Source organism: Myotis davidii, unplaced genomic scaffold, assembly GCF_000327345.1.
Source record: "Myotis davidii unplaced genomic scaffold, ASM32734v1 scaffold143, whole genome shotgun sequence".
In the NCBI taxonomy this organism is placed as follows: Eukaryota; Metazoa; Chordata; class Mammalia; order Chiroptera; family Vespertilionidae; genus Myotis; species Myotis davidii.
Genome location: NW_006294876.1, coordinates 8,700,861 through 8,728,094, shown reverse-complemented (window position 1 = coordinate 8,728,094; position 27,234 = coordinate 8,700,861). Strand labels below are relative to the sequence as shown.

Here is a 27,234-nt window from a genome sequence, read left to right as displayed (position 1 = left end):
GAGGCTAAGACGGGAGGGCAGTTGTGGGTGATCAGGCTGGTGGGGGGCAGGGCCATTGGGGGTAAGCAGACCAGCAGGGGGGCCAGTTGGGGATGAGCAGGCCAGTGGGGAGGGGAGGTAGGGGCAAGCAGGCCAGCGTGGGGGGGCGGGGGAGGAGATGGGAGCAAGCAGACCGGCAGGCAGAGTGGTTAGAGGCAATCAGGCAGGCAGGTGAGTGGTTAGGAGTCAGCAGTCCTGGATTGCGAGAGGGATGTCCGACTGCTGGTTTAGGCCCGATCCCTGTAAACTGGCAGTAGGACATCCTTCGAGGGGTCCCAAATTGGAGAGGGTGCAGGCCAGGCTGAGGAACATACCCTCTTCCTGTGCAGATTTTCGTGCACCGGGCCACTAGTCTATATATATAAAGGCCTAAATAACCATTATGACCAGTCGACCGAATGACCGGTTGCTATAACGACACACTGACCACCAGGGGGTAGACACTTGACCCAGGAGCTGCTCCCTGGTGGTCAGTGTGCTCCCACAGCCAACCTCCTGCGGCCGGCCAACCTCCCGCGGTCCCTCCCCCCAAGCCAGCCTGCCTTGATCAGCCCCAATTGCTGGCCAGGCCGAGGAACCTCCCCTGTGCATGAATCTGTGCACTGGGTCTCTAGTCTATCTCTCTATATAAAAGCCTAAGCAACCATTACGACCAGTCGACCGAATGACCAGTTGCTATGATGACGCACTGACCACCAGGGGGCAGATGCTCGACACAGGAGCCGTCACCTGGTGGTCAGTGCACTCCCACAGCCAACATTCTGTGGTCCCTCCCCCCAGCTGGCCAACTTCCCGTGGTCCCTTCTCCCCTGCCAGCCGGGTCCCCGATAGGCCCTGATCTGGACACACCCGCTCCCGATTTTCTATTTCTGTTCTAACTACTGAACAACAGCACTTTCATTTCTTTCAATAGTCCACATTCGCCCCAGGCCCTAGTATCTCTGATAATCTTATCACTTACATGCCCTACTCTGTAATAGAAAAAGACAACGCTTTTATTGTATTTCATCCTGCAAAGCAAAGCCACGTGATACTATGGTGATGCCTTTGAATGGTGATGTCAAATGTCAGGCTGAGCAAATTAAGAGTTATTAACAAAATATCCACATTATTACATTTTGATATGCTATGTTAAATGCTATGTTTCACTATTTTCAACACCAGAAAACAATCTGTTCAACTTCTTAGTTGAATATAATGATTTAGGAGTTAGGGGGTATTTAAAATATGCAAACGATACATGCTAGGGAAAAAAATGTGCTTTTTAATTGACAAATAATAATTCAAAGAAGTATATTGATTCAAAGTAATGCTGCTGGTTTTAGTACTTCCTATTGATACATTCTATGACAGAAGAAATGTAACTTCTGATTTAAACATAATTGCTTAGGTGAATGGAAGACAGAATACAAGATGATAATACAGTAAAAATAAGGTGGTTAATAGTTATTGTGCCAATACTGGCAGTAAGGTTATACTGATTGTTGAGACTAAGTAGTAGCAAGCAATGTTATATAGAAATCAAATTTTCCAAATATATTCACAATTATTTAGAAACAGCTATAGACCAAAAATCTTGAGTGGAGATCTCATTGTCCGCCTACCTCTTCTGATCCTTCTTGAATGGAATAGTATGTAAAATAGTTCCCAAAATAAGCTCCTTCTGATTTGAAAACAGATCCATCTCCAGGATAAATCTCTACTGAGTTCACATTTTTATGGGTAAGTCTATGGAAAAACACACACACAAGAACAGAAAGAAAAAAAAGCAAAGAAGTATAATTTTTAACCTATCAGCAAATGGATAATTTCATACTCTGTTCCTCCAGTCAGCTAAACTATTTTTTTTTTGGCAAAAAAATGAACAGAACACCCAGAATTGGTGGATCTATCTACTTCAGTAACTAAGCTCAGCTTCTAGAAGTGAGGCATCTTCCCTTATTACCCTGGTATCCCCCCAGCCAATCACAGTTGCTGGTCTATAATGGTCACCAAAGCAGTGCTCATTGCATAGGAGTTAAATATAACAACTCTACAACCTGAACATAAGATTATACTTTAATAATAAAACTAGCAGAATCAATACCTGATGAGGAGATTAGCCATGTGTAGAAGGAGCTATCCCTAAGAGGAGGTGACTCATTGTACCTGAGTAGTCATGAACAATCAAGGTATTGGGTGTATAAGAAATAAAGATATAAGCCAGGTCCATTTTATTGAAACATGGATGGAAAATACTAGTATGTTGTCAGGAACAAGTGGGTCCTCGTGCAGGAAACGGAGAGCCCGAGAACACACAGTTCCCAGTGCTCGTCAGCACTGTGTACAGAGCGAGCTCTCATCTGGCCGGCACCAGCATTCCAGTCCCTAGAGAGGCAGGGTTCTTCAATGGAATAGTGCAGCACAGAGCAGCCGCTCGGTGGGTATCTGCTGAGTGAATGCAGGCTGAAATCTCCCTTAGGAATCTAATGTCTCGATTCCATGCTCACCAGGCACCTTCTGACGTGACTAATTCAGACAACTAGATCCCCCCTGCTTGGAAGGCGTGGCTGACATACTGCCATGCGTATCTCATTCACTAGCAAAGCTAATCCCGCACTGGCTTTGGAGCTGTCGCAAAAATCTTGCGAATATGATTAATGTGAATTAGTAACAAGAACCCTGTGTGTCCAAGTATAATTAGGGTGTTGAGACCTGAAGCCTCAGGGCCAGGCACAGGAGCATGGTGGCACTGCCAAACTGTATTCTCTTGTACTTTATCTGCAAGGCTAGTCCCGTCCCCTGTGACATCACTACACAGCTCCAAGTCCAACACAGCACCTTACCTGTACGTAACACCCTTGTGCCAGACCACTTTCACTAGTTCAGAGTAGGAATATTCTTCTTCATCAGACTGCCCCTGCGAAAGTGAATCACAGAAAGTCCACCTGTGAAGGATAAAATACAAGTTATGGATTCTGGTTGCTCAACAAAATTACCTGGAGAAGTCAACAAAATAGTGTGACTGTAGTAAGATTTATTCCTTGCTTAATTAATTAGATCAAAAAAGTAAAAATATGAAAGTACATTACATTTTAAAATGAGTCTTATTTTCCATGCATTTTCAATAATCTCACTATTGAATCTCAGCAGAATTACCTAAATTAACAATTTTAGCAATCTTTAAAATTCAGGATTTGAACAACCAATATTTACTGATGTTCCTATGGTGGCCAGGCACTGTAAATACACTGGGGATATAACACCCAAAAAAAGCAAACATGGTCACTGATGTTAGACAATAAACACTGACATAAAGAAAGGGGAATTACTGAACACTGTAGGATTGTGTAAGGACCTCATCCTGCCTAGGGCCTTGGGGATAACCGTCCTCAGGAAGGAAGGCTGACTCAGAGTCCTGGACATGAACATGAGTTAGCAGGAGCGCTCCCGGCAGAAGACAGAGCGGGCGCAGTGGCAAATGATAGCTTGGGCAAACTCTCCAGGGCCTGCAAGCGTAGAGTGGTGAGCGAGTGGAGGACTACAGACCTGGGAAGGGACCAGAAAAGGCAAGGCCTGTTAAGCCATGTTTAAGGGTAATAGGTTTCAATCTAAAGCCAGTGGCAAGTTATTGAAAAATTGTTGATTTAGAAGCATCAATCTCTTTTGATGCATACTCATAATACTGGATTTTCCTATCTTAAACAGACTATCATGACATGCCTGAAAACCATTCCCATATTTTATCTGAGGAACAGATACGTACTTAGAGACTACCTGGGATCAGACCCTATTCTCCAAGTACAAGTGTGAGACTTTGCTCAGGTTATTTAACATCTCTGTGGCTCAAGTTCCTCCACAAAACGGGCTGATAAAAGACAGTACTTACCTCATGGGTTACTGTGGGGATGAAACAGCATGCCTAGCACATACTGAGTGCTTGGCGTTAGCTATTATTGTTATTGTTGCACTACTTATGCAAAGTTCCTGTTACAAATCTATCATCATTAGGTTATTCATCTGTTAGTGGAGGTCAAAGGTTTTTACCTAGCCATCCATGCCTACCCCTTTGACAATGGACATATTTACATCAACCGAAGAGAGAGACGGCCTCGGAGGCCAAGTGTGAAAGAAAGAACCCATGATCATAAACTTGTCAGATCTACACTCCAGCAACCATGGTAACAGTGGCAGCAGATGCTCCCCAGGGGTCTGCACAGGTGCCTGGGCCATCCCTTACCACACTTTAGTAATCATCTTTTCAGCAACAGTCTTTTCTAGACTCTAAGCTCCTAGAAAGCAGAGAATGTGTCTCAGTCATCTCTGTAGTCTCTGTGCTTAACGATGTATCTAGTACAGTCGGCCTCCCATAAACATTCATTCCGTGGACACAGAGTTAAGAAACAAGCAACACATTTGCTAGGCAAATTATTTACTATTAGTTTTAAACAAGGTTTGGATGAACCGAATGAACTTTCCTTACGACTGCTATCAGATGACTTAGAAAGACAAATTATCTAGAGGAGGACTGGTTCTGACATTACCTGTGCAGGTGTGGGACAGGACAGCTGAGCAGCAGGGCCCTGGGAAGAACAGAAATCTCTTTTCCTCTTTCCTCTGCAGCAGCAGACGTTAACACTGTACTCTGGGGGGGAGTTACATCAGTTCCAGACATATTGCTGATTTTACTATGAAAGCGAAGTGCTAAAGACAGAGGGTATTTCCATTCCTCCGGACAGGAGGACACAGAGCAGCGCTGCTCTACCCACGCGTGGACACAGCTGTGCTTGGGACCAGGCAAAGGCAGTGTCTCCTCCACCTCAGTTCTGTTCCCACAAGGCTTCTTCTCGGAAGGTCCTTTGGGTTTCACAATCTGACAGTGAAGTTCGTTCTCTTTATTCTTCTGTCTCTGTCCTGGTAAACTTCCATATGCACGGGTTTTGTCTGCTTTTCCTACTTGTTCTTTTGGGGCCTGATTATTTTTTTCTGACAATGCTACAGATGAGCCTGGCTTCTGGCTCACTTTACACAAAAAATGTACCGTAAATTCCTGATGAGATTTGGGCAGACAGAGGTATGCATGACCATCTACAGATGGTACCTTCACGGCGCCACTCTGCGTGCATATCATGCCACCGTCAGTACCAAGACTGGGCCATCTCACTTCTGGGATGTCAATGAGGATACGCTGAGTTGAGGGGAGGGAAAAGAGATGGTCAGTATTTTCTGTTAACAGACCAAATTTTCCATACATCTGGTACCTACATATTGTGTAAGAATGCTCTTAAAGTTTTATGTTTTACTACCTAGACAGAATGAAAAAGAGAGAGCCAGGTGTCAGCCTAATATATGGCTTTCCAGAGAATATTTGATATTGTTAAGATTATCTCTTTAGAGAGATAACACACACACACACACACTGAAAAAAAATGAGAAAAGAAAAAATCATCCTGATTATATCTAGTGTTAGACATATTTTTTTAATGTACAATGAATCAGAGATTATTAGATTTTGAGTCCCTCCCAAAATTCTACTCTCAAAAAGGCTATCGACGTCTATAGCACTATAATGCACTATATTAACTTAAATGGTATGAAACTGGCATAAAAATAATTGGCAGAACCACCCAGAGAATACAGAAACAGACTCAAGATATCTTAAAATGTTACATGTGACAGCATAAGGTTTCAAAACAAGGGGGAGGGGAGAGTTATTTAATAAATGGTACTGAATGATTGAATAGAACTAGGGATATGTTCTCTCAAAGGGTTATGACCTGGACTAAAGTACCTGTCCTAGATACACCAGACCCTAAAATAAATATCAGGTGACATAAAGAGTAACTTGTTAAAATCCTGCATGCCCCACACTGGGGATCGAGCCCACAACCCAGGCATGTGCCCTGATAGGGAATCAAACCATGACCTCCTGGTTCATAGGTTGATGCTCACCCACTGAGCCACGTGGGCTGGGCAAGAGTAACTTTTTAAAAAACTAAATTACTCAAAGGTAAATGGATACTGATCAATAGCAAACAGACTTGTAACAGTAACCGTGCCTGATGCATCTTTTCATGTAAGGTAGAAACAAGAGGCATCACGAAAGTCTTGTAATTAGTTCATCTTGCCAACAGCTATCCATTTCAACTTCTATTTATATAAAACTTGAAATTTACAAAAACCATTGTCGGAAAGCCTCTTAAATTTACAGTGCTATGTCAGTACACTAAAGTTAAGGGCATTATTCATTAATAGTCAAGCTGGTCCATAAGGATGATGGTTCAAAAAGTTCCACCTTTTAGAACTAGACTGTCTGATAATCCAACAAGATACCCATTTTTAATGAATAGTCACTCCAATAGATACAGTGGGAAAACAGCCTTGTAGACCAAGTTCCAGCTTACAGTTTTTCAAGGCTTCTTTGTCATGCGACAATGTAATAGAAAACCACTCCACAGGCAGGCAAGCAAAGTGACGGTAGCAGAAAGTGGTTAATAGACACACAGGCTGGGTTCAAATCCTGACTTTGCCACTAAGAAACTTTCTATGGACAAGTCAGGGAAACTCTGAGACTTAGTTCCTGTCAAAAGGAGCGTATCCAGCCAATATGCCTTTTCTGACTGGTCGGACTCCAATTTTGATCACCAGGGACTCAAGGCATGTGGTGCTAGCAAATATTTTTAATATCACTCCCCGTTCGTGGCACACAGTAAACCCTCGATAAATGACAGTGATTATTATTCCTAAAAGTTCAAAATAGAGTGAAAGCAAAAAGAATAAAATTTGCATACCCATAAGTAATTGCATATCTCTATTACACATTAACAGATAAATATTCATAAGCTACTAAAAATATCCGCATAATCTCTTAATTTTCACACCTCCAAGAATCAAAAAGTCACCAACCTGAAAAGCTCTACATAGAATCTTTGGCTACAAAGAAAAAGACAGGGTAATGAATTATGTAACTTCTGTGTCTCAATCAATATATACAAAACATGGTAACTCTAGTGTGGTGAATGCTAAGTCACTATGCATTCATTCTACAGCAACATGTCTATTCCCAAGTGTCATGAAGAAAAAGGCCAATTATTAAACTACTTATTTCTAATTGCTTGCCCTCAAATCTTACTCACAAAAATTATTTTTTTAAAAACTTACCTTTTTTCTTTCAGGAGGTAGAATGCTTTCAGATAAAAAAGGGCAAGTGGCGAAAGCGTTTCGAAAATCTAGGGCTCTCTGTAGTTGCTCCTACAAAACGATACAAATATAATCTTAAAAAAATGACTGAAAATCCACTACTTAGTATGAAGCAATCCTGCATACTAATTACTTCCATATTCCGCCCACCTCAACAACATTGAACGAGCAACGTTTGCGTCATCTTTACTTACTCGGTAAGTGCTAATAACAAAGTGTGTCCTCTGACGAATTCTTTCTGGTTGTTCTAAAGGATGTGCTGAAACAGGAGGTGCCTTTTCAAATAAAAATTCAGAGCCACAGGGAGAAAGCTGCAGTCTGGAGCCATCAGCGTACTGTACTTGCAGGGAATCGTCTTCATAAAGCACCATTCGCACTTCAGCCACCATCACGATGACGATGGGTAATGTCCTTCCAAGGCAAAGACTGAGGGAAATAGGGAACAGTAGCACCGATAGTTCTCTTAACGTACAAAAGTTCCACCCAAATTAGCTGGTGCGTTTTCTAAGAACATAAGTAAAACATACTGCCATTGCATTTACTTTTGTTGGAGGAAAATTTATCTAACTGGACACACTTAAATGATCTGAAATTAACATTCCTGACGGAGTGCCTTGAGGAACCCCTAAGGCTTTCCTCCAGGGTGGAAACATAACAGAGAGGTAGAAGGCAGTCCACCAAGTTATAACTGCCTGAATAATTTTAGTGGCTTTACTTCTCCTGAGGTTCAATGTCAGAAAATTATATCTTTAGTATCTCATTTCAAATAACAAACAAATTCCACCTTTGCAATAAGAATACAGCAAATCACTTGTAATACATGGAAAGGGCAGGCCAAAAGTAACGAGTAGGTCTAAAAGAAAAGCATACATACCTGGATTCTTGTCCCTAGCCCGGCATTAAAGAAGTATCTTCAGCCCTAGAAAGTTTGGCTCCGTGGAGAGAGCGTGGGCCTGCGGATTGAAGGGTCCCAGGTTCGATTCTGGTCAAGGGCACATGCCCGGGTTATGGGCTCGATCCCCAGTAGGGGGTGTGCAGGAGGAAGCTGATCAATGTTTCTCTCTCATCATTGATATTTCTCTCTCTCCCTCTTCCTTCCTCTCTGAAATCAATAAAAATATTTTTTTTTTTTAAAAAAGAAGTATCTTCATGTCACTACTGAAAATGCTAATTAACCTCCTAGGTCTTAGTTTCATCCTCATCTCACTCATTTCAATTTCCTCTTCTCCACTTCTAAAGTGACTCTGTGTCTTCAGCTATGCTTTCCATATAGGTATGATGGAAATGGAATCAGAGGATGAGTTCCATTCATACCCACCATTTACTAGCTATAAGCTAGGTCCTTTGTTTCCTTATCTGTAAAATGGGAATAGTGACAGTGCTGTGAGGATTAAATGAGACAACACATATGACACTGCCTAGTATTATGAATGTAACTTTGTAGAATCTCAATAAAAGTTGCTCCCAACCACCTCCCAGTCACTTTTTAAAAAATATATGTTTTATTGTGTGTATTTTTTCTACAGAGAGGAAGGGAGAGGGACAGAGAGTCAGAAACACTGATGAGAGAGAAACATCGATCAGCTGCCTCCTGCACACTCCCCACTGGGGATGTGCCTGCAACCAAGGTACATGCCCCTGGCCAGAATCAAACCTGGGACCCTTGAGTCCGCAGGCCGACGCTCTATCCATTGAGCCAAACCGGTTAGGGCTCCCAGTCACTTTTTATCCATGTCATCTTCTTCCTTCATGGCATCTAACCGCTGTCAGAACTGATTTTATTTATTTAGTTATTTTGGTCTTTTCCCACTAGGATATAAACTTACATCAGAACAGAGACTTTGTTTTATTCACAGTTGTGCCCCTGGCATATATACTTGGCAAATAATAAGGGTGGAACAAAGATTTACTGAATGATGAAAGAATAAGTAAATTTTAGAAATCTTGCTTTTCTTGAATGTGCAGTTTGAGTTAATGGTATCTCAATGTTAGCAATATTTGACATCTCACTCTCTTTCCATCCACACTCTTGTAACAAGTCCCGTAGATTTCCTCTCTCTTGAACCTGGCTCCTCCTTTTCTGCTTCAGGCCATCAACTCTCCCCTCATTTCCTGTAACTATCTAGGACCTTTTTCCAGCCTCTTGCCCCTCCAATCCATTTCCAGTATTGCTGTCATAGGTAACTTTCACAACCCAGCCCATACCAACCACTTTACATCACTTGTCTACATACTTGTTAAATGGCAATAAATATTCATAGCCATATATAGGGTGTCCTCCCAACATGTACACAAACACTTCGAATGACTGTAAAGGCTGTGCTTATTAAAATACATTTCAGTTTCAAAAGTGAGCTATCAGCTGTTAAGGTGTGTATACATTTTTTTGGGGGGGCACCCTATATATATATGATGTCTACTTGCTATTTCAGGAAACAAAAAAACAAATAAACAGATGCATATAAAAAAGGAAGAAAACATTTTCCTGGTAACAACTGGGAAAATGTCTCTATTTTGGGCCTAGTTATTTATTTATTTTTTATAAACAGCTTAATCAGGTGTGATTTTTTAAAAAATTAAAAGCATACACAAGAGACAGTAGAATGTCTAAAGTTTCTGGCACATCATAAATCCGCCCCAGTCCACATTTCCAGCCACAACTGTCTTACTGTTTGTTTTCAACACTCAGCACATTATGTCTGTTTAACGATCAAAAAGCCTTCAGTCTGTTCTTGACATCAGAGGGAACCTGGCTTTTCCAAAATGCCGTATCTAGTTGCCATAACAAATTCACCAAAGCAACCAACGTTTGAACTCACGGCAGTTCTGAGCTGAAAAGTCGTGGTAACGAGGCCCATCAACCGCCCTTGCGCTTTGATTTGCCAAGTGGCTGGAACCGCGGCGTCTGCGCCTGCCCACGACGGCTTCTCGAGGAATTGTTCTTAATTTTAACAAGTGAAGCTGCTCGATGGAAACAATCACAAACGCAGGGCCAGGAGGACCCGGGTCTGAGTAGCTGAGCAGGGGAAGCGCCAGCGAAGAGCCCGGAGGAAAACACTGGCAAACAACAGCGATTCAAACCTTCCCGCCCCGCGGGCCGAGCCAGGCCGGAAGTCCCGCCCCTGCCGCGCTCGGAGCAGGGAGAAACCGGAAGTGGGGAAGGCGTTTAGGGGGAGAGGTTCCCGACCCAGAATCTGGTCCTCTCCTCTTCCGGTGCCCGCGAGCTCCCCGCGCGGGGGTGTTGGGCAGTGACGCCTATTTAAGTCATTGAACGACAGTTACCTCTCAGTGACGCTGCTGAGGAAGAACCTGGCCAAAGGCGGAGGCCTTTCCTTCTAAGTTGGTGTCCGGGAATTGGTCTCAGCTGTGTCTCTGCCTTTATCTGAACAGCGAGTAGACCGGTCTGCCCATTTATGTCACTACACGGGTGGTTAGGGTCCCCAGCGACGGGCTGGTGCGAGGCGCGCGGGTTAAGGCGGGACGGAGCCAGTCGAGGGTGGCAACTAGAGTACCGGCAGGAGGCGACCCGACAGTTAACTTGATCAGGTGGTGGTAAGTGTTCCGGAAACAAAACGCGGAGGTCTGACCGCAGATAACGGGTAGACCCAGCCCGGGCGGAGGAAACACTCCCGCTGACATACAGAGGATATTGAAACGCGAACACGGAACGGAAACGCCCTGGGTTCCCGGTTCTTGTCTCGATGGTTTCGAAGCAGGAAGCCACGGGCGGAAGGTGGTCGGTGAAAAGCACAGACGCTTTATTGCAGGCAGACCCTGCCTTCACAATCTCATTCTAAGTTCGGAGCCGGGGACCCCGTCCCCCCTGCACGGACAGAGGCCCCTGGGAAGGTGGCCGCTGCGCTCTGTCTTTGGCATTAAATAGGCTGCAGCTCTTCGTCTGAACCCGACCCCTTCTTACTGGTCATGGTGCTACAGTTAGCTCCCAGCTTAGAGCCCACGTGGTGCCCACCCCCACCCCCTTTTTCCCCCTTCCCCTGTTGGCTGAAGTCCCTTTGATGCATCTCTCAGCTCTCCCAGGTGTTGGAGAGAAGGCCTTCTCTCATGGCCCGCCCAGCGACTCAGGTCAGGGCTACTTTGGGCTTAACTTATGGGCACTTTATCGGCTCAGGCCCGCGATGCCTTTTGGTTTAGGATATATTTCTATTTGCCTATTCCATTTCTCTACTCTCTGTACAAGATACACACCCTGGCGCCTTCAAGTCTCCATTATGTATTCCTTCCCCCACAGGCCCCTTCTTATTCCTAAAACGTTCTAAACCTGCCTAAACTAGCGAGCTAACCCGCTCTGAACTAGCCAGGTGGAGAACAGTGTCCAAGCTGCGGTAACAGCCTGTTAAGGCCCTGAGGCCAGAACACCAGTTTGGTTTAAGGATGTTGAGAGAGAAAAGAGGCCTTCAGGGCAGAGAAGCCTGAAATGCAGCTTCGAGGTAGGCAGGGGCAAGATCAGTAGGAATTTATGGATGATGGACTTGATGTTAAAAGCAACGGCAAACTATTCTAAGGGCTTTGTGCAAAGCTGGCAGCACCAAGGGATGAGAAATCTAACTCCTTAAATTCATCTCCATTTTTCAAAAGACTGATATGCAAACTGACCTCTGCCTTATGTAAAGTATAACAAGGGCAACCTCAGACAATCCTGTTTTCATTGATCTGTGACTTCAGTTTGTATTACATGGGGCTAACTTAAGTCCTATCCCTCTCCCACCTTTTCCCTCTCCGATATCTGAGAAACTCCCATATGTGAATTGCTTACAACGGGGGGGGGGTTTGTGATGCCATTTGTACTTTAGAAATATTCCTGGAACTGCTGAGTGAAGAATGGATTGTAGGATGCAAGAGCATATGTGGGAACCCAATAGGACGCTTTTGAAAAACAAACGAGAGGTGAAAATTCAGACTGGGCAGTGAGAATGGATCACAGCTCCAAGAAATGTTTAGATAAACTATATAATCTTGGTAATGATTGAATGTGAGTGTTTGAGGGGGAGGGTAGGAGTTAAAAACAGTTCCAGGTATTTATGTATTTGTGCTTTTTCCCTGTGAAGCAAGTCATCAGTTAGGGGCGGATCGAGTGGAGAGGGTTGAAAAGAGGAGTGAACAGTAAGATAATGCAGTGCTGATAGCCCCTGACTGAGAGTTTACAGGGGTACAAACCTACCAGAAATATGACCTCCAGCTGTCTGCCTGCAGTCAGTGTAGGGTTCATCCAGGTTTGGCGTCTTGCCAGGCTAATGCGAATGGCAGTAGTGTGCATGACCTTAAATTATTTATATCCGCTAAAGTCAGCCAAAGACCCCTAGGCTCAAGCCTATAGTTTGACAAAATCATATTGACTGACTTGCAAGCAAGGGCTCACTCTAAAGGAGCCATGCATGAGTGGCACTCCACTTCTGGGTGAGGCCTGGGTTCCTGCTGCAGGATGCTGAGGGAACTCTGAGGGAGACCAATTGTGGGCTGGATGCGGTGTCTGCAGCAGGACTAAGAGGAGGTTGGATATTCTCATGAGCGAGGACAGTTAGCAACTGCAGTCCTCAGTAATAGGTGGGCGAGGGTAGCTAATACGCCTGGAGATGTCATTATCAACATAACAGGTCACACAAAGAAAGAAGGGGTCATGACATTTCATAGTTGTTGCATGACCTTGGGAGAGACAGCGTTTCTGCTAACTGCGTCTGCCCTCCCAGCCTGGTTAACAGCAGGGCTTTTCTTTTTTTCTTCAGTTTGAGCCAAATTTCAGTCCTTCCATCCTGGACTTCTAACTTTCATTCCAAGCCAAGCATCCTCCTCTCTTGCTAAATGTGACTATTTTTAAGGAACAAACTACAATTTAACCTATACCTATCTGTCCCCCAGTAAGATTTAATAAAATATCCAATCATAGAATTGTCTCCGCTTTCTGATAACATCTAGAGTAAACCTCATTTCTTAGATCCTCTCCCAAATTATCCAACCAAAGCCCAAACCCTATAATAAGTTATTTCTAACTCCTCTTAGTGACACAACCCACAATTCGCCATGGTGTATATTCTGCCTTACTAACCCAGCAAGTGCAGGAACAGCTGTGTTCCTGGTAGTCTTTGGCTGAAGGGCACTGCAAGCACAGACAGAGGGTCTGAGTTGTTGACATGACCGCCAGGTTCAGACCAATATTTGTACTTTATTGCCAGAAGACTGTGGCATCCACTGGAGACTTGCACAGATAATCCTGACAAAAGACTTACTGACCCATTTTTCTGTAGACACGGCCTAAAGGCCAACAAATGTAGCACAGGACCAAAGTTTCCTTTATGTACTGTTGCAGTGTTAAAACATGGCCTTCCTCGATGGCCTCCTATTTGCTATGGGCTTAGCAACACCTCCAGTCATCAGCCATGTAAGTGAAGAACACCCCGGGGGATTACATCCCTGAGTCCTTAGTTTTCCCAGCCGAAGCCTCAAACATTGTAGAATAGATAAAAGCCATCCCTACTGTGCCCTGTCCAAATTCTGAGCCACAGGACCCATGAGCGTACTAAAATGCTTACTGTGTGAAAACACTAAGTTTGGGTGGTTTTTAAAGCAGCACCAGTAACTGGAACATACACTGACTCTGTTGGAGGCTGTTATTAGTAGAGCAGGGGTAATGACGATGAGCTAGTGGACAAAACTGGATGTTATTCACAGAGCAAATGCTATAAGTTTAAAGCATTCAGTTAGCATATACTTGCCCCCTGGTCTAATGTCCTGCCCCTTCCCCACACCACCTTCCACTGCCCCTGAGCTATACAGCGAGCACAATCTTTAGAGAACTGCAGATTAAGGTAATAGCCACCTTGTTACAGGGGCCATTTGGAAAAAAAAAAAGAGTTCTATTACAATTTCCAAAACCCCCAATTGCATGTACTGGGTGGGGCAAAAATAGGTGCACAGTGGTATGTGAAACAGAGTTCATGCTTGTATTATTTATTAATTATTGTATTATTTTCCATCGGAATAACTGTACACCTACTTTTGCCCCACCCTGTCTATTTCCCTTTTGCAACGAAGAATCTAAAATTTTCAATGTTTTACATTTGCTAGTTTTTCCAACTAGACTTGTTAGTGAACTGAATTCTTACTAAAAAGACATTGAATAGAGTATCTTCTATCCTAGTAGTTTCTCTGATTTCAAATCATAATTTTATGTCATATAAAAAAGTTCACAACAGATTCTTTACAATACCAGGATACCACTCCAAAAACTTAGAGGAAACAAAACTATTTCAATTTTATTTTCAAAGACTAATTTTAATCCAGACTGAACAAACAAGCAGAAAAGTGGGAAAGCTAACTGTAGTAGCAGACACAGGTGTACCAAATGTGAAACAGTGGGTTATTAACAGAACTATTTACATGCATATTTACAAGCAATCCTTTTGTACATAAGCTTTACTTGTCGTTAGTTGGAAAAAGATTTTTGACATTTGGTAAAAATAGGACTGAGGTGATACCACATTATAGTAAAAGTATTAGAAAAGTGATCCTCGAGGTGTATCAATTACAAAGCAGATGAAAACTTGAGTGACAAAGATCTAGCAAAATTCTCTAGTAAAAAAGTCAATGCAACGCATGCTACCAAATAAAAATGAGAAAGCCATATAAAGAAAGTAGAATAATGTCCTGGGCTGTGGGGTAATGAAATCAGATGAAAAATTTGAATAATTTAGAATTGCAATGTTATCCTCAGTGAAGACTCTTGGTTGTTTAGTTGGAAGTTCTAACTCTATTTTAAAAGCCCTTGGTATCAAATAACATCTGGATATGTAAATAAATTAATTATATATTCTAAGACTTTAGTGCCAGAGATTTTTATGATTGTGATTCATACTTGAAACCCAATTCATTGAGACACTCAATGTAAAACTAAATGAAAGCTATATACTCATCTCTTAAAAAAGGATGCTACATTTTTGCAGTAATATGTATTTCCACACTAAGACATTTTCCTTCGAGAAAAGCTGAATTTAAAGGATAAGCTTCTAATCAGCTAGCAAAACTTACTTTCAACATTTCATTTATTTCAAAATCGATTTTATTGCAGCCAAAACAGTGGAATTAACTGTACATAATAAACTATCTTATATATATACACATTTTAAGTTATAGGGGATAAAGTTTATTTTGGCAGAGTGTTAAACAAAATTAAAGTTGCATACATTAGTAACATAACTCAACATCCTTAATTTGGTATAAGTGTGACACATTTTCCTGCTTTCCTGTGTTCTGCTAAGTCACCATAACCTAAACTGCTTTATAAAACTGATACGTTGAAATTTGACTTTACTGTTTTTGCTTACGCTCTGATTCCAAACAAAACTTTTCATAAGCTTCTTCTATCTCTGGGTCCATTTCATCATCAATATCATCCAAGTATCTGTGAAAGAAGCAAAGATGACTCATAAGCTTAATGTTTTTCCATGCAGAAAATGTGTAGGCCTGACTGGTATGGCTCAATGGTTGAGCACTGACCTACGAACCGGAGGTCATGGTTTGATTCCCTGTCAGGACACATGCCCGGGTTGCCGGCTCAATCCCCAGAGCAGGGGGCATGCAGGAGGCAGCGATCAATGATTCTCTCTTATCATTGATGTTTCCCTCTGTGTCCCTCTCCCTTCCTCTCTGAAATCAAAAAGGAAAAAAAAAAGGAAATGTCTAAGATGCTAAGTCATGAGGAAAGGTATCTGGTGTAACTTTCCTCGACTGAGTTATAGAACACAAGCACTGTTTAGAATTACATTAAATGTCAGTCCTCAGACAACAAAAGCTTAGTATGGTGTGTTAAGTTTTACAGTGGATTCGGAGTCCCTTGTCTTTGAAGTTAAGATTCTGCTATACTTTAGACATATGTTAAATTCTTTAACCTAATCTAAAAATTAAATCAAAGGCTTTACCTTTTAGCTTAGCAACAATTATACTATAACTAGGGGTCCGGTAGGGGACCCCCATCTCCCCCCCATCACTGGCTCCACCCTTGCCCAGGCATGACACCTTTGCCAGAGGCATTGACCCCCATCATCCTCCGATTGCCGGCTCTGCCCCCCGCCCAGGCCTGACGCCTCCGCCAGAGGTTTCTGGGGCTTCTGGGGCCAGCCTGTGGCCCAGATCAGATCCAATCACAGGCTACAGGCAGGCGGCTTCTGGGGTTGCACGCGGGGGGCCTGGATGGCGGCTTGCGCTGTCCCGCCCTGCCTGCAGTATGCAAATTAGCTGCCATCTTTGTTGGCGGTTAATTTGCATATTGCGCTGATTAGCCAATGTGAGGTATAGCGAAGGTACGGTCAATTACCATGTTTGTCTATTATTAGATAGGACTAGAACATAATTTCAATGTACCATCCCCCTCTAATGATGCTTAACATCAGAAATGGTATTCTGACAATGTCAACTTAGTCATAACCTATTTGGAATCAGACTTTCATAGCAAGAAGCTACTTTAGAGATCATCTATTTCAGATTTTTTCTAACTATGCAGTAGTTTAAAATGATGGAAACAATGTTTTCCTATTTAAGTGCCCACGAAGGCCTTAATACACACATCCTTACTGAATTCTCACAACCATCTTAAGACAGGCACTATCACCTGCAGCCAAGAACAACTTGAACTTCTAGTGGCACACCCAGCAGGGGTGACCTTTCCTAAGTGTGCGTAGGTCCTTACAGATTTAACTTACTCTTCCCATCACTGAGGAAGAAGAGGACCCAAGCAGCCTGTCCAAATTCCTATAAGCTGTTAACAGAGCTGGGGCTAATCCTCACAGGTTTTTCATCCTTCTATAACAAAATGTAGTTAAATCTGATGGAAAGTGATAAGAAATTTGTATTATCAAGAATGATAGGTAAATGAAATATGAGAATAAGACCATAACTTACAAATTCCCATCAGTAGCAATATTTTTATATAGTAATTTCCTCTCTTCAATCTTAAGTCATCCTTTGAACAGCTAAGATTTGAGCTGTTTGTTCTGTGCCAGAGCATTTATATATTCTCATTTATGTCTCAAAAATTTCAAGGACAGGTACTATTCCTAGTTTGTAGATGGAGAAACTGGCGTAGAACCTGCTTATTTTAAAGTCTTAGGTATAAAAATAGAATCTATTTTATAAAAATGAATTATGCTTGTGTATACATTTTAATAGTTTTTCCCCTCAACTATAGATACATTTAAAAAATCATAGTTTTGTATTTTTTTAAATCATGGTTTGTGTGTTTTCCAACATGATTATGTGAAAATTTTTGGTAAATAAGAACTACTTACATACCACTATAATACCATCTAATCAAAATGCATATTCTTTCATTATCTGCTTTTTTCCAGCCTAAACTCTATCTACAAGCTGTGGCCACAGAAAGTTCACAAATAAAGTTAGTAGCTAAAGAGAACTTACGGATCACCAGCGCCTGATAAATCTGTTCCATTTTCTTCATAATCTGGAAAAAAGTCTTCTCTTTCAAGTAACTCTTGATATTTCTCTTGGTAATCTAAGAAAAATGAAATAATGAAAAAATTTAAATGCTGGAAAAATTCACAAGAAATATTAGCCAGTTTTTCCTAAGAAATTTTAATATTATGACTTTTCATTTAAGTATATCCAAAGTTTAAACATCAGTAAGCTGTGTATATTCATCTAGTACAGTGGTTGGCAAACTGCAGCTCGCGAGCCATATGCGGCTCTTTGGCCCCTTGAATGTGGCTCTTCCACAAAATACCATGTACAGGCGTGCATGTACAGTGCGATTAGAACTTCGTGGCCCATGTGCAGAAGTTGGTTTTCGGAAAGGAGACAGACGAAACAAGTATACAAGATGAGTGTGGATGGGAGAGTTGGAAGGGGTCGACCTCAGCGAACGTACCTCAATCAAGTTGAGGACGTTTTTAGCAAAGGCCAGCTTAGGAGTACCCTAATTAAGTTAATAACAATGTACCTACCTATATAGTTTAAGTTTAAAAAATTTGGCTCTCAAAAGAAATTTCAATCATTGTACTGTTGATATTTGGCTGTTGACAAATGAGTTTGCCAACCACTGATCTAGTAAGTGAGCTTAATTACATATTTAAGAATAGCTTTTACAAAACCTATCCTAATTGGCTTGCTTCTGCCCCCTGCATCCTCATGACTCTAAATTATATACATATTCCTCTAAATTATATACATATTCCTCTAAATGTAAGTTGGAAATCAAAGCCACTGTGCATATACCAGAGGACATTTCACAGGCTATGTGTATGCTGTCTACATTCTCTCCTGCTTCTTTCCATCAGGCAAAATACTGGCTATATAGTTTGTGGGGAAGAACACGTGTTCTCCATTCTCTCCTATTTTCCTTCCACAAGGAGAGATTTCAATCAAACGCCCTGGCTTCTGGGCTCTGTTATCCTCCCCAAGGGGGTAAAGTGATCTATCTATCTGGCTGGCAGGTAATGGCCACTTTTCCATGTTCCTCAGGCAGTGGAGGCCACCCTAACGCGGCTCCGAGCATTTTCTTTCCTTCCCTGTCCTAGAGACAGCTGGGAGGTAGCTACCTAATAAATGTTTCAGCGCTACCACCTTTCCCTCAGTGGGCTCTTCCTAGGCAATACGGGTGACAGGATAGCTCTCCGTCTGCCAACTGCCTGAAGCACAGTGACTGCGTGTCTTATAAGATTAGCATGTCTGTGTCGAGTCTTTACCTTTGAATAACAAAATGGATCAATGTATAAAAACTAGTTACCGCCAGCACCGGTTTGGCTCAGTGGATAGAGCGTTGGCCTGCAGACTCAAAGGTCCCAGGTTCAATTCCAGTCAAGGGCATGTACCTTGGTTGTGGGCACATCCTCAGTGGGGGGTGTGCAGGAGGCAGCTGATCGATGTTTCTCTCTCATCGATGTTTCTAACTGTCTATTTCTCTCCCTTCCTCTCTAAAAAATCAATAAAATATATATTTTAAAAATTCTTTATTGTTTAAAGTATTACATACCCCCCCCCCCGCCAATGACCTCTCCCTGGTCCCAAACTTAGTTTAATCTTGACTGTGAATCAACAAGTCAGTTCTTTGTGGTTTTCATATTCTTTTTAATGTTTCCTAATTTAAAGCTGGAAGTTAAGTAGCCATTTCTCCTTCCTACATTCCTTGCTACAGGCAGGGATAATCGGAGCCTGATACCCAACGGGACAAATGGGGAAATGCTGACCATCAGCTGGTTGTAGTTTGTACTAAATGGGAAATTTCTCTCTTGCTCACACTGCAGTCTCATTTATCACAAGCAATGCTTCTACAAATGCCATTTCCTGGAAGGGGAAGCATGCAGAGGTTTAGATTTTTAATAAACTTTGACCCACCAAGTATTAATAAAATCCGTAATTCTTAGTATCTGCAAGTATTGACCCATATTAATAAAAGCTGCTGACTACATAGTGAATTAGAACCATCTTTTCCTTCCATTCTAATCACCTAAGTTCAGAGTATGAAAACAAAGTATGAGAGGAAATACAAAATAAAAATGATGGCATTTAATTGAGGGATTCTCTGGACCCTTCATTGTTAGGGTGATTAGACACATTCCACTTGAAATGGCTTCTAGTGGTTACTGTAAAGAACACCGCATATGAGACAAGCCTTCACCTTCCTTTTCAGAATGATATGAACTCTTTGAAAAGCTACAGTTCTGTGCTGGTGAAAGGATGATTTTCTGTAATTTCCTATCTTACCAAAAACTAGGGGCTGGGGGGGTGGGGAGGGAACCATGAGACAAGATACCTGGATCAGCTGCAGTGAAAGGAACACCATCAGATGTATAAAATGTTGGTTCATTCTAGGATGAAACAAAGGGACAAAAACATGTCATCGTCTCACAATTGATTTTTTAGGAGCACATTATCAATGAAGCATGGCTGATGCCACCCAGCTGCACCTCATAATGCAATGTAAGAACCAGCAAACACGAGCTTCCCGGCTGCTACTGCCATTTCATTGGGAACATCTCTGCTCTTCAGATTCATTCTATTATCTCGAGTTCTTGTTCTAGCACTGTGTCTACGGTCTGTTACTCACAGTGAACTGTTCTGCGGTGCAGGGTGACTCAGCATCCACTCAGATTGTTTTGGTTTCCCCTTCCCACCATTTTTCTGAGATGGGGGTTGTAGGAGCAACCTATATATAAAACCCTAATATGCAAACAGACCGAATGGCTGAACAGCCGAACAACCAGTCGCTACGATGTCCACCAGGGGGTGAGCGCGGAACATGGCGGGCATCAGCAGCAGGTGGCAGAGTGTGAAACGTGGCGGTGTCACCCACGGCAGGATGGTGGAGCAGGTGAACTGGGGCACCAGACCAAGGTGGGGCACTGGCTGCTGTCATCAGGGCGAGCCTCTGGTGATTATTGAAAATTCTTTGCTCCCACACGCTGTGATCCCACCTGGCACTCGCACCTGCTGCTGGCACTGGCCCTGCCTGCACCTGTTGCCAGTGTCCAGCGCCAGTCCCAATCACTTGGTGCCGTCAGCAAGTGCAAGCAGCGGCTGCCAGCCCTGATTGCCCCTAAGGGCCTCTCCATCTCCCCCTGCTCCTGAGGGGTGATCAGGGCAGCAGCCGCCACTTGCACCCGCTGACAGCGCTGGCCCCAATCGCTCCGCGCCATCAGCACGTGGGAATGGCGGTGGGAGTGGGGCTGCCAGCAGACAGGGGACTGGGGGCCATGACAGGAGGGGCCGGGAGGTGCAGAGGATGGGCTGAGAATTGCCCCTGTGCCCACCATGGCCCAAAGTTCCAGGTTCCCAAATTCATGCACTGGGCCCCTAGTCCTATATAATAAATGCCTAATATGCTAAGTGTCCCACCATTCGACCAGTCGCTATGATGCGCACTGACCACCAGGAGGCAGACGCTCCAACTCTGGTAGGTTAGCTTGCTGCTGGGGTCCGGCCGATCGGGACTGGGCAAGGGCCGGACATGCCCTGGAGCCCTCCTGTGGTCCCTCCCCAGTCCCGATCGTGCACCAGGGGGTCCTTGGCCTGGCCTGTACCCTCTTGCAAACCAGAACCCCTTGGGGAATGTTGGAGAGCCAGTTTCGGCCTGACCCCCGCAGGCCAGGCCAAAGGAACCCACCACACGGATCTGTGCACCTGGCTTCTAGTTCCTCCCTAACTGCTGTGTTTGGTCGTGTTGGGAGCTTCCGGGATCACTGGCCTGGTAATCATTTTTATTTTCTTAGTTTCCTTTATGATAACATACAAAGTAACAGTTTGAGCTGCAGGCCTTGGTTATGAATTCCCTGGGAAACAGTTTCCTGGAATCCCTACACTCACTTAAGTCCAAGTCTCATCATTTCCCTGGCCATTGGGTGGCTCTTTCTCTAGTCCATCCGCCATGGGAGGAACCCATGTCTCTTCTATTTACCTGCTCTGCTTGCTGCCAGGGACTGTAAGCCAGTGAAGAGTTATTAGGCATTAAATTCTGGGAATGGCTTTATGTAACTCGTAGAAATTTCCAAAGTTGAATTCAAGCAATAAGCAACATTTAAACAGCAAACACTGGCATACCATAAAATAGTTGGGGTCATTTTCAGGTGTTGCTTCTCTGTATGTTGAGGTTACATGGACTCTACCCCAGTTACTTGACCGGAGCTCTACAAGCTTCAAGAGCATCTGCTTCACGTCTCTGCAGACAGAAGTGGAAAAGGATGAGTGAGTATCCACCCTGTGTGTTGTCAGGCTCTAAAACACCAGACTCCTACCACCACTTCACCAATTTAACATGTACAGTCAATGCTTTAATTTTCCACACCTCTCCTATAATGACACAAATTCACCCTTAAAAAAAATAGCCTTGAAATTTGTTCCATGTAAGTAACATATGGTTCCTAAATGCAGTGGCCATCCTGCAAGCATATCTATGCTTCAGAGTAGTACACCTAGGCATTTACTGAATAACTGAGGAAAAATGGCTAAGTGAGCAGAAGCCACAGGTAAAATACTATGCCTTTAATAAAAGGTTTCTCTGTATTTTTATTGATTTCAGAGAGGAAGAGGGAGAGAAACATCAATGATGAAAAAGATTTATTGATCAGCTGCCTCCTACACGTCCCCTACTATGGATTGAGACTGCAACCTGGCACATGCCCTTGACCGGAATCGAACCTGGGACCCTTCAGTCTGCAGGCTGACACTCTATCCACTGAGCCAAACCAGCTAGGGCCACCCAAAGCATTCTTTAAACAAAAGTTAAATATTCCTAGTTGTTCTCTACCATCTAATACTCAGGTATCTCAATACCTTCTTGACTGAAAGAAACCAATGAACTATAGCAGATCTTTAACCAAAGGTTTTATGTGTTAACTAGAGGCCCGGTGCATGAATTCATGCACAGGTGGGGTCCTGCCAGCCTGCCCCAATCGAGGCCGGCTGGCCCCGCCACTGGTTGAATTCCCAGTTGAACTCCTGGGGGACAATTTGCATATTAGCCTTTTATTATATAGGATGACTATGGCTTACTCCCTGTATGACTAAGGTAGGTTGTACAATTTTAATCAATATGTCACTTTTTGAAACATGCAGGGTGCAATAAGTATTGAAGCAACGAATTAAAACAAACACTTCATCGGGAAAAAAATGAGTTAAGGATGTCACAGGTAGTTCACAGAAGCTAAATCATGTCTAATAAAAAAATGCTTAACTTCACTAGTGATCAGGAAAATGCAAACTGAAATGAGGTTTTCCTTTTTACATCATCTGACAAAACCAACCCCAGGATTGCTTGCATCTATCACTGATAAGGATACAGATGGGAAGAGGGGTGGGAATACACTGTGGTTACGTGTTTGGAAGAGAAATTTGGCATGATAGAAGGTCCCCACCTTATGACGGTTAGACTTATAATATTTTTTTTTAAATCCTCACCTGAAGATATGTTTTCTTTCTTTCCTTTTTACTGATTTTTGAGAGAGAGAGGAAGGGAGAGGGAGAAACATCGATCAGTTGCTGCCGGTAGGCACCCCAACCGGGGATTCTAGGTTGAATACTCGACCTTTAGGTATATAGGACAGTGGTCCAACCAACTTAGCTACATTGGTCAGAGATAGAGTTATATATTTTTTAAGTATATGTTTACTGATTTCAGAGAGGAAAGGAGAGGGAGAGACAGAAACGATGAGAGAGAATCACTGATTGGCTGCCTCCTGCATGCCACGCCCATGCTTGGAATTGAGCCCGCAACCCGGGCCTGTGCCCTAACTGGGAATCGAACTGTGACTTCCTGGTTCACAGGTCAACACTCAACCACTGAGCCATGCCAGCGGGACTAGACTTATAACTTTTTTTTAACTTTTCAGTGGTTCAGAGGCAATAAGCATTCAGTAGAAACTAAAACTGCTTTGAATTTTTTATCTTCCCCCAGGCTGATGACTGTGGTACGATCCTCTCTCAGGATGCTGGACAATGGCTATGAACTGCAGCTCCCAGCAGGTATGTAATCAGGAGAGCAAACAACCGATACTCAACTGTGTTTTCATGTGGTGGATGATTCTGCCCAACTGCAGCCTAATGGAAGTGTTCTGAGCAAGTCTGAGATAGGCTTGGCTAAGCTCTGTGGTTTGGTAGCTTAGGTGTATTAAATGTATATTCAACTTACAATATTTTCAGTTTACAGTGGGTTTAGGGAGACATAACCCCATCCTAAATCAAGGAGCATCTGTACTTATCAAATTAGGGTATACATGCTCTCTGGTCCACCAAACCTATGTGCAGGCATTTAACCTATATAAAGACGATGAACGATTATCAACAATGCTGCCGAGGCTAAATTAAAAGTAATCCACTATTCGGCAACAATGGGTAAACAATGTGCATGTAAACACCGGAACACTGGGAAGCTACTGCAGAAAGAAGTCAATTTGTGTGCCACGCAAAGATCTAAGATCTTCCGTAGGTGGTAAAGCAGCAGAGTCAGATGGTACTTATGAGATACACCTACAGACGTGGGGAAGGAAGGGGCACCGCGAAGGACTCCCATTTTTCACTCTAAAATCCACTTCTTACAGTAAATAAGCATGTATTGCTTTTCTAATATATTTAAATTCCAGAGCAAAATAAAATGTCAATATTTAACTTAACGTAATAACTATGTTGAATTCATTTGTGTATCATATATCTACTTTCCTTTCTCCAAATTATATGCTAGATGGGTAGAACAGTTAGTTACACTTTAAGGAAAGAAAATAAGTAAAACCTACCTTTAGTAATTTTACTGCGCAAATTAGGTTATCATCCACAGGGTTAGAAAAGAGGGCATTCAGCAACTCCCGAAGACCAGCCTGAAGAATATCTGCTCTTGTAACCTGCCCATTTGTTCCTTTGATCTTTGGGGATAAAAGAAAATGAACAGCAACTATGCCAAAACATGATACAGATAGATAAATGATCTAACAAAGTGTTGGCAAAATAAGCACTTTAAAACGATACAAAAATCATAGGGACACACTCTGATACCTTCACAAAATTAGACTTACCTTACATATAACTAAAATTTCTAATAGAACTAGTCAACTATAGGTCAAACTTCATTTATCACATGTAATGTGTGGTCTGGATCACGTAAGCCTCCTTGAATGTTACTGCTTCATGAAGCATCTCTAGTCTACTAAGCTACCTCCCCCCTTTTGGGGAACACACAGCATTTTACTCTGCGGTTCATATACTGTTTACAAATACTCTGGTTTTGCATGAGAATGGCCTACGTGTCTTGGCTCTCTGGCTGGAAGAACTTCAGGCTCGAGAGCCATGCCTGGTCTTCCCCCTCCCCCACACAGCACCATAACATCCAAGGAGAAATGCAGAGCATCTTAAACGGCTCTCCGTCCAAGGCACGTTTGCACTGGTGCTCTTATTGTGGCTCATAACAATAGAAAAGATTAAGACATGAAAGTTTTATAAAACTGAGCCTCCGTGATAAAAAGGAACAGTCAAGTGGGCACTGGATTGGATGAAGACTTGTAGATGCCCTGATGTACATCTGATGGTGGATTCTTGTCTTTTCAGTGGTGTTTATGGTGCTAAGTCCCCAATTCAGGCTTAAATAGATAAACCTGAATCTGAGACTAACTAGTCAGGATTAACTTGTCAAAGAACAAACTGAATATCCTTTACAAAGTACTATCTCGACTTAAATTGCCTACTAACCAGCATATGCTCACATACCACCAATTTACAAATAAGGTTAGCTGTACCCTTTGTACAAATGCATTTTATGTGGAAGATTAACATATAAAACAGGACCAAGACCTAATCTGGGTGAATTGGGTATAACAACCAAACTCTAGTCTCTCCCCTCTTCACTCAAAGATTTATGTCCCGTAGGTCAAGTTGTTTTTCAGTCACCATCTGAATGTCAACATGTTACGTGTACTAATGTCCCTGAGGCAAGAATCCAAAGAAGTATGCATGTCTACATTTTAACCGCTTAAACGCCCGTGGAGCACATGAAGACTTTCCAATGCTCAGAACTACTCAGCACCTTGCCCTGGAACAGGAAGACAGGCACTGAGTCGTCATTTTCTCTCCCATTTCACTCTTTATGTTGTAAAAGTAATGTAAACACAAATTCCTTATTGAGATCAATTTGTTCGCAAGCTTTACTTAACAAAAGTACTTAACAAAAGTACTTAACAAAAGAAAATGACTCCTCACCTCCAGCTTAAGATAAAGTTCTCCCAGAAAGAGCACGAAGGCATGGAATCGTTTCCGAGTTGCTTCATCCCCCTTTGCAGCTTGATCTCTAAGTTCATATTCAGTCTGACATCTAATAGAGATAAACCTTTTATAATCTCACATTGTTTTGTTTTTTAAACAGTCAAACAAGATGACCATTTGTTGGTCTGGTTGTTCACAAGCGATACAGAGGCAAGTGCAATGCACCACGGCCCTGACTTTCTATAATAAAAATGTTCCTGACTAGTGTAGAGAGCAGACTACACATCATCTTCTCTTACCGAGATGCCTGGTTTTAAGAACTGATAGGAATAGTTGAAAATAAACCTGTGAGATCAAGTGGTAGTTAAGTTTAAACAACAAAGGTTTTATGAGGTTCACATAAAGTGGCACTTGTTTTACCCAACCTGTCTCTGTAAAATGTTCTCTTTCTAATACATGAACTTTGAAACAGATCTTTAAAAATACATAAATATGGCCTCCACCTACACTGAAAATAAAATGAATTCTTATTAAGCCCATTATCCTTGTAATTTTCAGTACAGAGATCAGAGAAAAGGGGAAGTCCCCAATTGAACAGACACATAGAAAGCAATTGATTTGGTCTCTATTCCTAATAGAGACTGAAGGAGTCAAATAACTTACTTCCCCCTGAATTGGCCCATTTGCCTTACATAAGTAAAAAAAGAAAGCTTCATGGACATAGTTCCCACAAGGGTTCTAAAGCCATCACAGCGAGCCTGCTGCTGCCTGTCAGTGAATTAGAGAGTCAGCTACTGCTAACGCAGATTTTTAAATGGACTTGTAACTGTTACCATGTTGGTGGTCAGTATTTTTCCTTATCTCTATTAGGAAGGTGGTGATAAGGTAGGACAGTTGTGTTTTCATAAAGTTAATCTTGGCAGTTCTTTTAAAGACCAAGGGAGGAACTCATGGAGACTAAATGGCTTTCATTAATAAAGGACCAGTTTAGGTTGCTTTGTAAAGCGCTTTTTTTGGAAGAAAAAAGTCACTTCTTGACGAAGGATTTATCTTTATGAATCAACCATAAACACACCCACGACAGCTCTAGCTGGTTTGGCTCAGTGGATAGAGCGTCAGCCTGCAGACTGAAGGGTCCTGGGTTTGATTCCAGTCAAGAGCACATGCCGGGGTTTCGGGCTTGACCTCCAGTAGGGGGCAGCATGCAGGAGGCAGTCGATCAATGATTCTCTCTCATCATTATTCATGTTGCTCGCTCTCTCTCTCTCTCTCTCCCCCTTTCTCTCTGAATTCAATAAAAATATATTTAAAACT

At 42.6% G+C, this 27,234-nt stretch overlaps 2 protein-coding genes across 6 annotated transcripts in view; both read right to left on the bottom strand.

Annotated features, from left to right (window-relative positions):
- LOC102767128 (chromosome unknown open reading frame, human C5orf34) overlaps positions 1–10,344 on the bottom strand; it is a 22,638-nt gene extending 12,294 nt beyond the window's left edge. For 4 of the 5 annotated variants that reach the window (XR_001514875.1, XR_001514874.1, XM_015567659.1 and 1 more), the window contains exons 1-6: positions 8,093–8,235; positions 7,413–7,644; positions 7,180–7,269; positions 4,563–5,206; positions 2,865–2,966; positions 1,644–1,767 (exon numbers count right to left, since the gene is read on the bottom strand). Coding sequence is in view for 3 of the 5 variants with exons in the window: in XM_015567659.1 (XP_015423145.1) it covers positions 1,644–1,767; positions 2,865–2,966; positions 4,563–5,206; positions 7,180–7,269; positions 7,413–7,607 (1,155 nt within the window). In the remaining 2 variants the exon portion in view is untranslated. Of the gene's footprint in view, positions 1–1,643; positions 1,768–2,864; positions 2,967–4,562; positions 5,207–7,179; positions 7,270–7,412; positions 7,645–8,092; positions 8,236–10,037 lie in introns of those variants that run through there. The other variant, XM_006769470.2, reaches the window with a different exon arrangement.
- Positions 10,345–14,460: 4,116 nt separating this feature from the next.
- Positions 14,461–27,234, bottom strand: part of PAIP1 (poly(A) binding protein interacting protein 1) — a 37,093-nt gene continuing 24,319 nt past the window's right edge. The window contains exons 5-10 of the mRNA XM_015567638.1: positions 25,918–26,029; positions 24,429–24,590; positions 21,778–21,951; positions 19,994–20,048; positions 17,644–17,737; positions 14,461–15,631 (exon numbers count right to left, since the gene is read on the bottom strand). Of these exons, the coding sequence (XP_015423124.1) occupies positions 15,538–15,631; positions 17,644–17,737; positions 19,994–20,048; positions 21,778–21,951; positions 24,429–24,590; positions 25,918–26,029 (691 nt within the window). The 3' untranslated portion in view covers positions 14,461–15,537. The remainder of the gene's footprint in view (positions 15,632–17,643; positions 17,738–19,993; positions 20,049–21,777; positions 21,952–24,428; positions 24,591–25,917; positions 26,030–27,234) is intronic.